This window comes from Oryzias latipes, chromosome 8 (assembly GCF_053564925.1).
Source record: "Oryzias latipes strain Hd-rR chromosome 8, Olatipes_Hd-rR_3.1".
Classification (NCBI taxonomy): domain Eukaryota; kingdom Metazoa; phylum Chordata; class Actinopteri; order Beloniformes; family Adrianichthyidae; genus Oryzias; species Oryzias latipes.
Genome location: NC_136244.1, coordinates 19,224,473 through 19,240,410, shown reverse-complemented (window position 1 = coordinate 19,240,410; position 15,938 = coordinate 19,224,473). Strand labels below are relative to the sequence as shown.

Genomic DNA, 15,938 nt, shown 5'->3' with positions numbered 1-15,938 from the left:
GCAAAATCTTTTCATTTTCAGCAGCAAAAGCACAAGGAAAAAGAATAATAATAAAAAAATGAGTATGAAAAACAAAAAGAAACGAAAGTAGATGATTAAAAAAAAAGACTTTATTTTTTCTGGTCCAGTTTTCAAGGAAAGTCAATTTATGAAATGAACATACAATGTGTGCTGGTACAGATTAGACAACAAAAGGAAAAAAAAACAAGACTAATAAGACAGGTTGGAGAAAATTCATCATTGACTCTTAACCTCAGGAAAAATGAAAAAAAAAATGGAACAAATAAAAGAAAAGAAGGCAAAAACAGATTCTGAAACTAAACAACAAATAAGAAATCTAATTCAAAAGCAAATAAATATACCCGATAGTCACCTGGGGACTCCAACGGGAAAATTGCACCAAATCAAAACATAATTTGAACTATCTTATACTAAGACTTAACTAGCACATAAATACAAACATTGATTCTATACACACTCCTTCCTAAACGCGTTTAATCATTCATTCAACCACATTTTTCCAGTTCCGTCTCTGAATAGACTTTAAACGTCATTTCCTGGAGGCAGTCAGTGATTTTGAAAAATAACTGCATTTCAGCAGCCGTCATAGTGCTAAAGGGCTAAAACAGGAGAGAAGAAGATAATCTTCTCCCACATTTCTGGCAATATCTCCATTACAAGCAGCTATGTGGTCAGTTTTCTTTCACTGATCGTTTGGCATTTTCCATGATTCCCTCAGTTATACATGAAGGAGTCTCTAGAGACTGAGGGGTAGATGAGGGCTGTTACAGTCCAGAAAGATCCTTCATTAAGAAACCTACTGTTTATATGCACAAACAGGGAATAATATATTAGGAAACAGACTCTCAGTGACTTCAAGAATGGAATCACGCACAAGCAAACAGTGCCAGCGGTTTCCATCGTTTGACATTCTCTACTGATTCCCATCCACTCATCTCAAACACACATTTGACTAAGCAGCAGGCTAGCTTATTTGTCACAGAGGTCAACTTACTTTTTACAAATCATTGTCCAAAAAAAGGTCATCAGCATTCAAAGTATTAAACCAGCATTGCTTATAAGTTTTAACACACGAGCTTCATCCATGTAGTCATAAACCCGAGAGCCCTTCGTCCCATTTTCAGGATTCTTCTTTAACCTTTCAGTGAGAAAGTTGCGTAAAAACAAAAAAGGGTCACATGGAGTTTAGTTCTTCTTTCATTCTTCTTTTTCTGATCTCAAAGTCTCAGTTTGTCCAACAAAAATTGTTTTGTTTTTTTCAAAATAGTATAAAAACACATCCAGTTGTCTACAGCTGCAGGAGAGTTGAAGTGGAGAAGAGTGCACGAGTTACAGGGGGGCACAGGCAGTGTCCCTGTGTCCACCAGCAAACAGAGAAGCCACGACAAGCTCAGCCTGAAAAACAACCATCCGTTATGGTATTTTCTGGTGCTATCACCCCTGAATAAGTTATTTCATGCCTTACATTCACTAAAGCAGTGTTATCTGCCATTTATTTTGAACTGAGATCTCCAATCCGAACCGAGAGCCATCAAGTATCAGCAGACTGGAGAAAGTGAGCCCTAGAGGAAGAAAAGGCAGCAGAAAAAAAAGCAAGCAGAACTGGGAGGGGTCCTAAAAACACTGTGCGGGCAAAGGCAGTGTGGCCGTTCCCATCTCTTACCCAAGAGTCTAAGTTATTTGCCACGGCAGAGTAAGGCAAGGAGGAAAGGGAAAATGTAGTATTTTTCCAGAATGGAATCAGTCATGTTACGTTTTTTACAATCGGAGCGGACGATGCTTTCGTAAGAGGCTGTTTTCTTTGTATGCATGACTGACTGGAGTGTTTTTGGCATCCAAGCTGATTACTGGCCAAAAACCCGATCAGCCGTTCTGGCCACAGCTGAACAAACTGAAGTGACGTACTGGCCAAACTGAAGGAAAATGAGAGTCCTGTGGGCTTCGAGTCCCTGAATAGTTACATCCCAACCCACCTCGGGTAAGTCTTTATTTTGGGGTGCTTAGTTTTTTGGGAGTTCCTGGGCGCTTTTGCCAGAAGTGTCCAGGGATGGTGAAGGCATCAACACTCATTGACATGGTTTTGGACGGGATGACCGTGAACTGCTTGCGGTCTGAGCTGTACTTGTAAATGGACTCTACCATGTCGAGTGTGATGAGTCGGGGGCCGATGCCAGTGAGTCGAACCATCTCCTCGGTTTCAGGATTCATTGTGTAAACCGCTCTGAACTGGCAGCTGGAATCTCTGAAGAGGATGAGGAAGTGATTGGCTGTGCTCGTCTCCATGTCCTAAAAAAGAAAAACGAATAAAGACAAGTTGACCAACAATCAGGCTTTTTCTACATTCAGTAATATCACACTCACTGAGCAGATGTGCTCAAAATGGGAAAATATATGGTTGTGTGTCTGTCTGTATAGTTTTAGATTTCTGTCTGCATAGATGTGAGTATGATTGAAGGTATAGTTGGACGTGTGTGCATTTTTGTGCTTGTCAAGTTTGTGTGTTTTTACATTCTAATTATCTAAATATGTTGTCAGTTTTAAGCTTCACATAACTTTTCTAGTGTACTTTGTGGATACCTTTCACAAACACTTTTTTGAGTTTTCCCTCATTCTGTCCCTTCTTTATTTCACTTTTTCTCCACATCCTTTTGGGAAAGTTTTGCCCGGACTACAAAAGAGGCTGACATCAATGTACACCTCGAGTGTTCAAGGATTTTAGTGAAAAAGACCTTGTTAAAACGGTAAAACATCAAAGATGACGGCTTACCTCTACAATCTTGTTTTTCTGTGGTTCATTGACTTTTCCTGCCAGGCAGCAGCGAGTGATGGCGTTATGAATGATGAACTTGTTTGATTTAAAGCTAGGCTCCTTGTACAGCTTTGGTCCTGCAAGATAAAGCATTCTCAGAGGGTTTAATAAAAATCATTTGAAAAGAAACAGGTTTTGCTAATCTATCAGTCTTGAGCATTGCATTCACCTGTATATTCTGGGATGGAAGCAGGGGATGAAATGGTAGAACCATTTTCCCAGTCCTTATCCCCGTTTTGAGCACTCATGCGCCCAGGGGACCTCAGCCGTGACCGGGCGGGAGAGTGTGAACGGCTAAGCGATGAGACAAAATTAAAGTGAGTTATTTTGTTCCTGATAGCACTGAAAACAAGTATTAGCATTCGGTGACAGATCCTCATACTTTTTCCATTTGCAGCACTGATGCTACTGAGAAACTAGAAACACTAGAAAAAAATGTAAGAGAAACCCTTGATTTTACTTTAATTGCTTGTACATTTTGATTGGGTTGCTTTTCAACATTTCTTTAAAATATGATTCTAAGCATTTATTAAATTGATTTTTTAAATATATCCCGGTGTAGAACACAAAACCAATAAATTTTTTATTAATAAAAATAAATGTGCAAAAGAGTGAAAGTTCAAAATATCTTTTCCTTTCTTGCTTTGGATGGAACAGAAAAGTATCTTTAAACAATTTAGAACATTCATTAGAACTCCCTCATCACTACTGTGCACTTTACCTTGGAGATTTCCTGAAAGTCATGTTTCCAGAGTCATTGGCCATTGAGGACAAATTCATTGATGAGTGGGAGTACACTTTGTTGAGCTTTGCGCCTACATTAAGGACATAAGGGGACAGAACAAAAATGAGGTTAAACATTTTTTAAAACATTTTAAACAAAAGAGTAACCTGGAGACTCATGATGAGGGTTTACCAATGAAGCCCCTGGCAGGGCTGTTGGACAGGACAGAGTCATCTCTGGACACGGTCCTGCGTGTCTGCTTCTTGACATCACGGACTGTGGTGGGTTTGGGTTTCAGCACCTTGCCTAAATCCTCCATAAGCTTCAGTTGGTGCCGCCGTTCGTACTCCTGCCTGGTGAAGTCTCCTCTGCGTTGGGGGGTCCCCTCTGATGACGGGGTGCTGAATGCTGGAGGGCTGCCTGAGCTCTTGGATTTGTCTTCACCCTTATTACCCCAGCCTTCAATAAGCATCCACTGAGGCTTGCTAAAAGAGCAAAGTAGTGCTTTGTTAAAAACAGTTTCACTTTTTCAAATTGTCAATTAACAGTGAAGAAAGGGAAAAATTGTACGATTCAAGTTAAAGATGAGCCCTAATAGCAAACATCATGTGGATTCCAACTTGTATCTTCTAAAATTATTTGACGATAGGGATTTATTTTTAATTTAAATTTAAAATGTTTTTTTACATCTAATTTTTACACTTTTACAGGGAACAGTACTGTATTGTCTTTGTAAATCTAAAAGATAAAAATCCATTATGTTTAATTGCAACAATGATTTTAAAGAATTGCAGTACACAGATTTTAGAGTTTACCTTTTTTCCATTTGTATACAGAATATAGTAATGCATCCGATAACAAAAAGCATTAGCTGTGGTCAGGCTGAAAGGTAAATAGATTTTGAAGACATGAATTGGGAATAAAAAATCTCACTTTGATTCTTTTTCTTGCTCAAGTTTACGCTTCTTCAACTCTTCTGCCCGTCTCTGTTGTTTCTCTAACAAAGCTGCTTTTCGCTGGGCCATTTCATCCTCTGACCGATCTCTGTCATCCTACAAATCAGGATTCAGACACTTACATCAGTTTCAACCTGTGTTTGGAAACATGCCTGAAAATAATGCTATTACAAATATTTGCAAACCTTAAAAAAGAAACCAAGTCCTGCTTTAGATTCTGGCTCAGTTTGGTCACTCATGTTATCAGAGAAGGGATCAGGCACTTGGTCGTCGTCCTCACCTTCTCCTCTCAGGGCAGACAGTGGGATCTCTATCAAGCTGCTGCGTTTACCGTTGGACATCCCTGCTGGAGCATCGCTCTCAAAGGAGCACTCTGATGGGGCTCCAGAGCTGCAGCCTGCACTCGTCAGCCCTTCTCTTTTCAGAGGACTATGCAAAGGTCCAGCATCAAGGTCCATGCTAAAAATACTTTGGGCATCATTGGAGCCCGCCTCTGAGAGAGCATCATCCACAGCAGCGTGAGGACTTGGAGTTGGTATGGGAGTCACGGAAGGTGGAGGTAAAGGGGTGGGTCCAGAAGAACGCAGATCATCAAGACTTTCAGAGTCACCTATTGAAAAAGAGGATGACGTCTGGATCTGGGACTTTAAGGGATGTGCTCGACGAAGATGGGGGATGCGGTCCACATTTTGAGGAGGCGTGAGGACCCTTGAGAGGGTTGGAACCTTGATGTCGAATTGACGACTCTGTTTGGGACTTTTAGGAGGTACAGACTGGGCTCTGCGATGAACATGCGGGGATTTGGGCGGAGTGATGTGATTTGTGACGTTCCGAGACGGAGAAGAGGAGGTTGAGTTTAAACCTCGGGTGGATTCACGCGACAAACGCATGGGTGGAGCTGGCGTGGATGTTTTAGGACTAGCTGGAATAACCCAGGACTTGTTGCTGGAAGTTGGAGTTTTCTTAATGAGCTGATTCTGCTGCTCCGTCAGCCGCTGCATGTCACTTTGCAAGGAGGTAAGAGCTGCCGTCAGCTTGGACACGGCGTTGTTGTAGTCTCCTAGAGGAGCTGCCATTTTCTCACCGGGTGCTGCAGAGCTCTTCTCTCCTGGTTCTGTCTTTTCTTTGGTCTGACTGACATTTTTACTGTGAGCATGTCCTCCTTTAACACTACCATCATAATCCAAAGGGGGGCACTGTTCGTCTTGCTCTTTGTGCTCTTCTTCCTCCATTCTAGCCAACCTTTCCTCTAAAGTCAAGCGGGAGAGATCATCTGCAGAGGTGTTAGCGCGGCCATCTTCAGAATTCGCTTCATCGTCTTCCTCATTCTGCTCCTTTTTCAGCTGCAAAAAAGCACTCTTCCCTATTCGTTGTCGATGTTTTGCAAAAATAGCTTCAATGCGTTTCTTCTGAGCTTCTATAGCTTTGCGCTTCTCCTCAAGCCGAACCCCCAACTCTGACACATCATTATTTAGCTGAGGGCTTTTGCTTGGGCTTTCTTCAGACTTCTGCGCCCGTGTAGTCGTCTGAGGGGGGGATGGGTCACTAGCTTTAGGAGAGTCAATGTTCTGTTTCTTTTTCCGCTCTGCAAAGCTGGTCATCTTCACACCACTATCAGTCGCTTCTTTCCCAGGGCCTCTGGCAGAGTTGACATAAGCAGGTGTGTTTGGCGTGGACTGAGCTTTTGGCAGGTCTTCTGAAGCATCGGAATCCACACTGCCATCTCTCAAAACAGAGTCATCATCCCGTGAACATTCAGAGGTATTTCTTTTGCGGCGAGGCTCCCTGGATTCTCTTGCGGGTCGGTGCATCATACCTGAGCGCGATGGAGCAGAAGAGCTGAGAGGTTCTGAGTTGCTGGCATACCTAGAACTAGCAGGGTCATCTGGAGAGTGGAGGTAGAATCCATCAGGAGCACCATCAGGGTGTAGTCGAGGCTCCAACTTGGTTTCATTGTGAATAATCTGGAGAGCCTCTTCTATGGTAGGAAGCTCTCCTGTTTCATTCGCTGCAAAACCATTCTCTTCTGCCAGCTTTGGAATACTAGGAGCGTGGGTGGCCCATGATGCTCGATGTGGCCCATTGGGACCAGTAGGTTTATTAAGCAAATGGCTGAGCTCTTCAGGAGGAACGTATGGCACCCTAGTACTGTTTTGGCCTGTTGGATTGAGTTGATCTGAGCTAACAGAGCGGGTTATTACAGGGTTGCCCATCACAATGTCCACATCACTGTCCAGACCGAAGGGAATGCTAAAGGACACTCCAGACAAGGGACGGCTGAGAAAAAAAAAAAAAAAAAAATTCAAATTAAATTGGAGAATCATGTACAAAGATTTTGTTTTATTTTGTTCCTTTTTTTTGCAGGGTCCTACCCGAGGGATTTCTTGCTCCATGTCTTTCCAACTCCTTCTATATGAGACATTGAGGTAGACTGAGTCAAAGATCCTATGTACAACAGGACACACACACAGACATGTAAAGGCATGCAGACCACACGCAAGCACAAAGCACCACAAAACAACACATGATAGACAAATGTTTTAAATAGCAATGAAAACACCACCACAATAAAATAAAGACACAAGGACATAGGGTAAAGACAAAAATAAAGTTACAGCTAACAGTCTTAATCTTACCCGGCGCAGGAGCTGAAATTGGGAGGAAAGGCTTCTTAAAGACGGAGGGGGAGGAACTGTTAAGTGCAGAAACAGGCAACAAGGTTTAAAGAAAATGTTTGAATTAAGACTGTACTCCATTTTTATGTTTAGAGCTAAAATTAAAAAAAAGGAATCAGAAATCGAAAAATGAAAAAGGACAGCATACCTGCCACTGCTTACGCTACTGGGGGTTACAGGCCTGGATCCATCTGACAAAGAAAATTGGACCCATTTTGACTATGAAACATGAAATAAGCGCCAATGTTTGAACACAACTTAGAAAGGACAACAAAAAAAATGAACAATACCTAATGTGTCAACTGGCTGAACAAAATCTGGCTTTTGTAGTTCAAACCATCCAAGCAATTCTGACAAGAAACTCAGCATGTTGATCTGAAACATTTGACATAATTAAGATCAATTTAGGATTGTTAAAAATACACTACTGAGTTGATTAATGACTGAAATCATGGTGGTACCTGGAGTTGTGCTGGTGTGTATAACATGTCTTCAAGTGCTAAGTGACAGCAGCCCTTCAAACAGCTGTCACAAAAATCGCGGATGAATTGCAAGTTGAACAAACTGTCTGCTGGAGACATGGAGTCCTTCATGCAAACATCTGGGGGAGAAAAGTGTTTAAATGACTGAAAAAAGCCAAACTGAGAGGCTGTGTTGGTGGTGCAGTGCTGGTACCTTCAAGTCTCAGCAGTCCAGGACAATAGTAATGTATGACAGCAGCAAGAGCACAGCCAGTGGACAGATCTTTAACTTCACTCACAACTGGAAAAGTTGGTTTTAGTTTGGCCTGAATTTTGTCTTTCCTATAGCGAAGCTGCAAAATAAGGATAAAAAAAAGAAAAGCTTTTTATTTGTGTAGTTACAGATCATAAATGTTAAGCTTTTTCCAAATGCAGGATCTTGGGTTGATTCCATCCGAATGTTAACATGAGAAAAGGTAATGAGTAAGTAATGGTCCAAGGATGATTTGATGGCAAAAAAATATATATATATATATATATAAATAAAAAAGGACTGAAACAACTTGAAAGATGAGAACTTCTTCTTCAATCCATATGAGTCACGCAAGAGTTTCAGAAGGCAGAGAGAAGCAAACAGATGGAGGACTTTGAAGTATAAATGCAGAATAAAAATAGTCAAACCACTGCCAGTGCAGAAAAACTGACTAAAGGTCGCTCTCTGCCTGGTAACTCTTACACAAACACGCAACTTCGACACACACCAGAGGAACCAGTTGTGCATATCATTACACAAGTCCTGCTTGAATGCAACCAGTTTCATGCACCACCCATGCTTCCACAAACAAAGCTTTTATTTGCCGTTTTGCAACACCCTCTGTTAATGTTAGGTGTAATTCGAATGCACACCAACACGTGATTAATGGTGCAGTGTCACAACAGCATATGAAAGAAAAAAAACAGACCTGGTATTTGCTGGGAAATGTGATGTGTACATTGCAGAGATGGAGGGATAGGAAAGGAAGGCAGAGGTAAGGAAGGAACTTACAGGAACAAGTTTCCAGTACCAGCGTGTAGGACACTGTCAGAGAAAAGGAGGCCATAACACAAAATGGAAAACAGGAGAGAAATGGAGCACAGGGAGAGGTAAAGTATTAAATCTACAGTGGAGGAACAAGACAAACAGGAGAGACAGACATTTGTTGACGTGACATGTACTACCTTTTTGAAATGTGTCAGCAGTGCAGCAAACCAGTAACGCTCACTAAAACTCAATGTTATTGTCTTCTGATGATTTTTCCCCTCCTTTCTATATTGCTAGGCTCACAAAAAACATTTATACAGATTTGTGACTTTTGTTTAGAAGACAGAATTCTCCTTTCCAATAAATAAATTAGACCTGCAAGTAAGATGCTTTATTGGGGACCCTCCCACCACAAAACACAAACTAGGTTGTGCTAAATGTCAGCTTTGCAAAAGCTCAACTAAAACACAAAAAAGAATGGCAGTTTTGTGATGGTCACACCCGGCTGGGTTTTTCTTCTGGAGATTTTCATCCATACACACCCCATTTGAGGAAAAAGAAAACTTGGTGAATCACTCACAGGAGATCATCGGGTGAGGTTGGATCCACGGATTGTGTAATAAACAAAGGAATAAATGATTTCAACACTCACAGAGGGCTCAACAGGTTCGGGCTCCGTCACTGCTTGAGAAGAGTCATTTGGTGATACCTCATGAAGTTCCCTCAACTTCTTGTTCAGCTAAAGGCAAAGTGGAGTAACAAAAAAAATAATTTAGACCAATGAATCTTTTCCCAATCACAGCATAATCACAAGGTTAGACACATTTTTATGAGCTACCGTGGATTTATTGGGTTTAAAGAAGTTAACAGACAGTAGTAAATAATAATAAATACTTTTGGACAAGACATATGCCATGATGTATTAATGAAATGTATAATTACCTCATTAACCCATCGAAGCAGAGCTTCCTCCCACCTGACAGCTCCACTCAGGAGGTTGGCAGAACCACATTTCTTCACCGTGGCAACAGTCTCCATGGCCGCAGCGGCCATCACAGCATCCATCAGTGCCAGATGAGCACTCTACACCAATCAGAAAGAAGAAGAAAAAGAACAAAAATTAGTGCCAAAACGTCCAGACAACATCAGCCAACTATGGTTGAAACACAAAAGTTGGGCTTTTATCAATGCTAAGCTAACAGAGCACTGAGCAGACTCACTCTGATGTAACACTGTCATCATTTATCAGCTCCCCTCTAGAGGTCACCAGAGTCATGTTTTAGGCAAAAGCAGATTTTACCAACAGTTCCTAGCAAGCGAACACACACACACATCCATAAAAGTGGATGAACTTTGGACCTACGTTAGTACACTCATTAAATCATTAAATGCTCTGCAATCCAGTAATATGATAAACGTAAATGTCCCAGGAATGTCATTCCTTAACCTTCGTCCCCCTTTGCTTTCCTTCTCTTCAACCACTTACTTTCTCTTTGTTTGTCTGACTCATGCTTTAAAGACTGCTAGATAATAGAGAGACTGTAAATAGATCGCTAAACCAACTATCCATGATCAACATGTTCCAAAACAACCCAAAGGCTTGTGACTGACTATGGTTTAGTTATGCACACAATGACTATTGACATTATGGACGGTGTCTGTTTTAATAACCTTTTCCTTTTCCATTACTGAGCCTGTTCTAATGGGCAGAGTTAATTAAATGAAGAGTCATTATCAGATCAGTTAAAGTGAGCACCTTAACTCTGTTATCTTTTAAATCCTTGTACACGTAAACCCATGAGGCTGAAACCACAGGTAGTTTCTATGTTTCCAAACATTTTAAAACTATCCTTTTTGTGGATGGCAGAGACACCTTTGCTCTTATTTAAAACAAAGTCATATTATAGCTTCACTAGACTACTGTATTTGTGTCATTCTGTATTTTCCCCAATGTTGGTGAGAGATTTAGTTCTCCTGATAAACAGCAGCAAGCACCTTGTTTTAATAATCTACTCTCTGCAACAGAGAGGGAAGGCACACATTCCTCGCCACTTAGCAAATCTCAAGTACACAACACAGAGCTTAATCTGTGCAAATCAGAGCTTTAACTACTTCAAACTTCCACCTTAAAAGCCAGACAATTTCATTCCAACCTCATATTCTCACTTTTGACCTCACATCTGAGGAGGAGGACGGGAATCTAGAAGTGTTTGAACCCTGGCGAAATGTCTGCCTACTCAACCCTGACATAAAGTGCTGACCTTGGCAGACCCGGCGCTCGCTGGGGCAGTTGGGACAAGTCTGTCAGTACTGGATTGTTGGATAGTATTGGGGAAAACTCTATGGATGTATTGTGGTTATAAACTGTGAGCAATGTGGCTTTGGCTGGACGGCCCGTCAAATATTGTTGCCAAAACAACAGTCAGAACTTTTAAGAATGAGAAACTAAAAAGACCTTGTGTGTACAGTGTATATAGTTCACAACCCTTTTACTTCACGAAACGAACCAACAGGTAGAGTTTAACATTGTCGTCCCTATATTTGACTTAAATGAGCCTGGAAAAAATTTAATAAATCTAATTTATCTCCATTACTTTCTTCACATATTTTTTCCTGCAATTACTGAAAAGGTTGGACAAATAAAGCAATAATAGCAAAATGAGTTAAGAAAAGTGTTTCTCTGCAGTCACGTTAGACCGTAATTATTTAGAGGTAATTTAAGACAAGAAGTGCAGAGTGAAAGGGAGAAGAGAGGCGGTTGCCTGTGGACTTCCCATTGCAGACCCAGGAGAGCTCGCTAAGCTAAATCACAAGGCTTCCTAATGAGAGTACAGAGGGGAGGCGCTCAAACACACAGCCCTGAGCCTGCCAGATCACCATAACAACCAACCAAATGACCCACAATGCATCTCAGCACAAGCCCAACTGCAGCGCTGATCTGTGCTCCTCCTGGCTTAGCCCTGCTCTGCTGCAAAACATCCAGCACTTTTCAGAAGGGTCTGATAGAGGAGGAGAAACGAAAAGTCTCCTTCAACATGACGTTTTAATGACCTCACGCTGCTCGTGTGACCGCATCAGCGACCTGAGCACACAAAAAAAAGCAAAGGCATCTTGGTGCAAAATGAGTGAGATTATGGTCAGTGGAATAAAAAAATCTGATTATGTCTGAAATATGATTTAACCCCATCCCCCCACCACGGCTGGTGCCTGCTGATGGGGAGACAAGCAGGGGGGGGATCAAGCAGGCCTGGGGCCCAACAAGGGATTTGAGAAAAGATGTCATATGAACACCGACATGTACTGTATGAACTGCTGAAGCAAGCAAAACCGTTTGAGAGCCGCTTTACATGGGCAACAAGTTTGAAATGTAGTTCATGCGGTAAATTACATCCAGAAAAACAGAAGGGATTGCCTGAGATGATTGTGATCGTTTCTGATCATCTCCCATAAGTGATGTTCACTTGACCAGAAAGCTACCAGCACATCAGCTTCCTGGTACCCAACAGGTACCCAACAGGGTACCAGGAAGGAGGTTAGATACACCGTGACTTCATGATTGACTTTGTCATTATTTAGCTCTCTTTACACACACAAATAAAGGAGGGGGGGGGGTCATTGCAAAACAAGCTGACTAACAATCACAGCCACTTCCTGTAGGTTATTTAGGACACGTGTTAAGATGCTACATGAAATATGTTAGCCATAGGATGAGTCACTGGTCATCTCTGACATGCCAACCAATCATGAATGATGATGATGCTCAGTCTGTATGGCAGATTAACTCTAATCTTCCAAGATCTTTATCCTCAATCTAAGGACTGTTGGGGGCTGGGACAACACATGAAGAGGGAAACAGACACATCACTACTACTAGAAGAAAATGACCACAACTTGTGTTCGAAAAAAATAAATAACATCCATCTTTTAAAATATCTGCAGGGAAACTAAACACATAAAGGATGTGATATTACCGCTGTCATGGAGTAAAAAGGTAATTGATGCTCCAGGATATTAATAACTAACGATGCCAAACTAGTACCAGCATTTTTGTGGGTTAGGCTAAACCCAGTATGATTGGTTCATTTCACAGGGATCAGCACACAAAAACAAAGATACTAGGAGGGTGATGGTCGTACAGCAAATATGCACAGAAAGGTAAACAATCTTGGAATCTATATTCACTGGTCAGAAATAAAAAAAACAACAACATTAGTACACTCACTGAAATATTAAAAATGTATCTGAACTTTAACATGACACCAGCAGCAGATTTCTGCTGCTGCAAAGCTCTTTTTTGGCCAAGACCCACATTGATGCTCCATCCTTGTAATGTTGCAGAATGACCCACTTTCTTTTCCACACTAGCTGCAGTGCCAATCAGAGGCATAAAGGTTCTGAGAGAAGCCAGTGGCTGAAAGGCTCATACACCAAATAAGAGACTATACAAATGCAGCAATGATTTTACCCTTGCAAACAAGTGTTTGATTGGCATTTGAAGCAGATCTATAACCTTGTCTGAACTGAACACATCAACCCAGAGCAAATATGTTTCTACATAAACATCAAACATCATAAGTACTTGGGATTTTTTTCAGACACTACTGCAGGCATGATGGCAAAACTACAGCTATTATAACAGCTAGAACTGTTGGATCTTTTAGGCTTAATGTTAAATTTTTCACAACATTTTGTTCAGTTTGATTGCTGGTTTTGTTTTGTTCTACTGATAGTCTCCTCAGCCTAAAGTGAACTGGTGTATGTGTGATTAAGACAAATAAAAAAGTAAATAATACATAGGAACATCTGTTTTATCCTCATTAAATGTCTAAATCCAGACTTTATGAACATAAAAACTAAAAGAATGCTATGCAAGTATAGATCCTTACCTCCTTTATTTATATTGTAACTATGTAACTTTAAATTTACTGTAAGCCTGTAAATAACTTATTTTAGCTAAATACTTTAATTCAAAACATTTAGTAAATTAGCTACAAAAAATGAACAGAAGCAGATAAAAAAAAAATTAAACTGTTCCAGGATGCAGTTGAAATGCTAGTGTTTATTATTTACAATACTTTGTGTTGTGTTTAAAGATATTCTAGCTTCTCATAATATTAGTATACTAAGAACTGCAATGTTCCCCAAACAACACTATTCCTGATAAAAAAAAAGTCCTTCAAGTTTCAAAAACAATCCGTCTACACCAAAAACGGAAAGTTCAAGACAAGACAAAGCATGATAATACTTGTAACTAAGTAAAAGCAAATTGGTGATGCAAAGAGAGAACTGTGATCTTTAAATCCCAATTTTAAAGCATGTCCTAAAGTAAATCGACACTTACAATCGAACCAAAAAAAAAACTACTTTTTTTTAACTCTGCACCATAGAGGGGTAAAAAAAAGATAGTTGAATGGATCTTTTATCATAGACTAAGAGGACAAACCCGTTTCTGTCAACTTACCCAGTCAGCCCATTGTATTCCCTCAACACAGCCTCTAAAGTTTCACCAGAACTGTTCAGTTTTTGTCCCAATGTCCCCCTTCTATTGTGTATCAACTCTCGATCCTCGTCCCACCCTGAAACTGAAGTCGTCCCCAGGTCACACAGCTGGAACCAATATTCCACTGAAATCAGCTGGGAAAGAGTTAGGGGGGGGGGGGGGGGGGGGTCTTTTTGATGTGCTTTAAGCCCGAGCATCAAAGTATGAGCCTGACCCCAATATCAAGTCAACCTGAACCTCTACTTCAGGCTGCTGTTTGGCACAGAACGTTGTTCTTTACAGAAGCTGCATCTCCAGTAAGTGAAAAATATACTTCAGTTACAAATGTAATGTACTACCCGAGTACTGCTGACAAAGTATGTGTATTTCCTAACCTAAAACCACAACGTTTGTACTTATTAAGCATTACCATTTTAATGGGTTTGAGCCGCAGGTCTGCAGCCGTCACAGTTGCCTCCTGGTCTTTGGGAACGATGCCCCTCTGAGTGAGGACCTGCAGCAGAGACGCGTTGTCTTTGGGTTGGGCCTCAGATGCAGTCTCCCCCACTATAAGGCTGTATGTGCGGCAGTAGAGCTCCGAGGACTGCAGCAGGCGGGTGACTGGAGGTTTCAGGTGCTCCTGCTCATACTGGTCACAGTAGAAGGGGTCGCGCAGCTCCGCAGGAACATTTTCTACAGAGAGAGCATGCAGACACGCTTAGAATCCAATAAAACATGTTTGAACTGCAGCTTCACGGCTGTCACATTCAGAGGTCCAGATGACAAACATTTTACTGTGCTTAGTAGCCATTAACCACTAAACTTAAAAATGTCAAAATGATCAAACTCAAATAACATTTCCTCAATTGAATTTGTGTATTTACCTTAAAGTGCACATACACTAGGGCTACACGATATGAAGAAAACTCGCGATATGCGATATTAGTAATTAATATTGTGATAACGATATAATTTGCGGTATATAAACAATTAGCAAAACAACCAAAAATATTATTCCCATTCTATTACAACAGATTAAAAATTATACAACAAATGACCCTTTTTGACGTAGGAGGCGAACATACAACATAATAGGGCGCCATCCGATTAGTTAACAACGTGAAGGGGTCCACCTGATTGGTCAAATGCAGAAAGGGATTCTTTCAATCCATTAAACACTTCAAGCTGCCATAAGATTGTTTGGCCACATCTAAGGTAACCATTTATTGCAAATTTGCTGTCTTTTGCGACATGCATATTGCACAGCTTGATATTGCGATAACGATAAATTTGCGGTATATTGTGCAGGCCTAACATACACATATTTATTTAGATTCATTTTGCTTTATTACAGTTAATATGTGAAAAATTAATAACTTCTCCATCCAATCATCAACCCCTTCTCTAAAAAAGGAAAAATAATTACAGAGAACTTGACTTAAGACAAAAACTAATCCAAACTAGACACCAAATCCTCTGCAGTTCAAATTAAAAATGGAATGTTTGCCATCAAAACTACCGGCTCAATAGTCTGAATATTCTGGAGCACTCCTCAAAAAGTAATCCAAACTAAAACAGCTTTTTTTTTATGTTCAGTTGCAGAATAATGATATTCAGTGTTACCTGAATGCCCATCTTTGTACCTGCAGGTGTCTTGTATATCATTTCTCTAGTAAAAACGTCATGTTTAATGCCATTTCCAGATCTACAGGATTATCCCCCAACCCCATTTCTGTCAACTGTCAAATCTTAAATTAGGTTCAGTTAAACCAAATAGTTAAAGGTGGTTATT

General features: G+C 40.7%; 1 protein-coding gene across 10 annotated transcripts in view; it reads right to left on the bottom strand.

Moving 5' to 3' along the window:
• Nucleotides 1–88: 88 nt before the first annotated feature.
• camsap3 (calmodulin regulated spectrin-associated protein family, member 3) overlaps nucleotides 89–15,938 on the bottom strand; it is a 20,607-nt gene continuing 4,757 nt past the window's right edge. For 3 of the 10 annotated variants that reach the window (XM_078951669.1, XM_020705221.3, XM_078951672.1), the window contains exons 2-18: nucleotides 14,577–14,839; nucleotides 9,610–9,750; nucleotides 9,320–9,406; nucleotides 8,692–8,724; nucleotides 7,861–7,999; nucleotides 7,647–7,786; nucleotides 7,476–7,560; nucleotides 7,334–7,376; nucleotides 7,147–7,202; nucleotides 6,883–6,955; nucleotides 4,696–6,787; nucleotides 4,488–4,606; nucleotides 3,747–4,039; nucleotides 3,552–3,645; nucleotides 3,000–3,124; nucleotides 2,789–2,907; nucleotides 89–2,307 (exon numbers count right to left, since the gene is read on the bottom strand). In XM_078951669.1, coding sequence (XP_078807795.1) covers nucleotides 2,008–2,307; nucleotides 2,789–2,907; nucleotides 3,000–3,124; nucleotides 3,552–3,645; nucleotides 3,747–4,039; nucleotides 4,488–4,606; nucleotides 4,696–6,787; nucleotides 6,883–6,955; nucleotides 7,147–7,202; nucleotides 7,334–7,376; nucleotides 7,476–7,560; nucleotides 7,647–7,786; nucleotides 7,861–7,999; nucleotides 8,692–8,724; nucleotides 9,320–9,406; nucleotides 9,610–9,750; nucleotides 14,577–14,839 — 4,202 coding nt within the window. In that variant the 3' untranslated portion in view covers nucleotides 89–2,007. The remainder of the gene's footprint in view (nucleotides 2,308–2,788; nucleotides 2,908–2,999; nucleotides 3,125–3,551; nucleotides 3,646–3,746; nucleotides 4,040–4,487; nucleotides 4,607–4,695; nucleotides 6,788–6,882; nucleotides 6,956–7,146; nucleotides 7,203–7,333; nucleotides 7,377–7,475; nucleotides 7,561–7,646; nucleotides 7,787–7,860; nucleotides 8,000–8,691; nucleotides 8,725–9,319; nucleotides 9,407–9,609; nucleotides 9,751–14,576; nucleotides 14,840–15,938) is intronic. The other 7 variants (XM_078951670.1, XM_020705222.3, XM_078951671.1 and 4 more) reach the window with 5 other exon arrangements.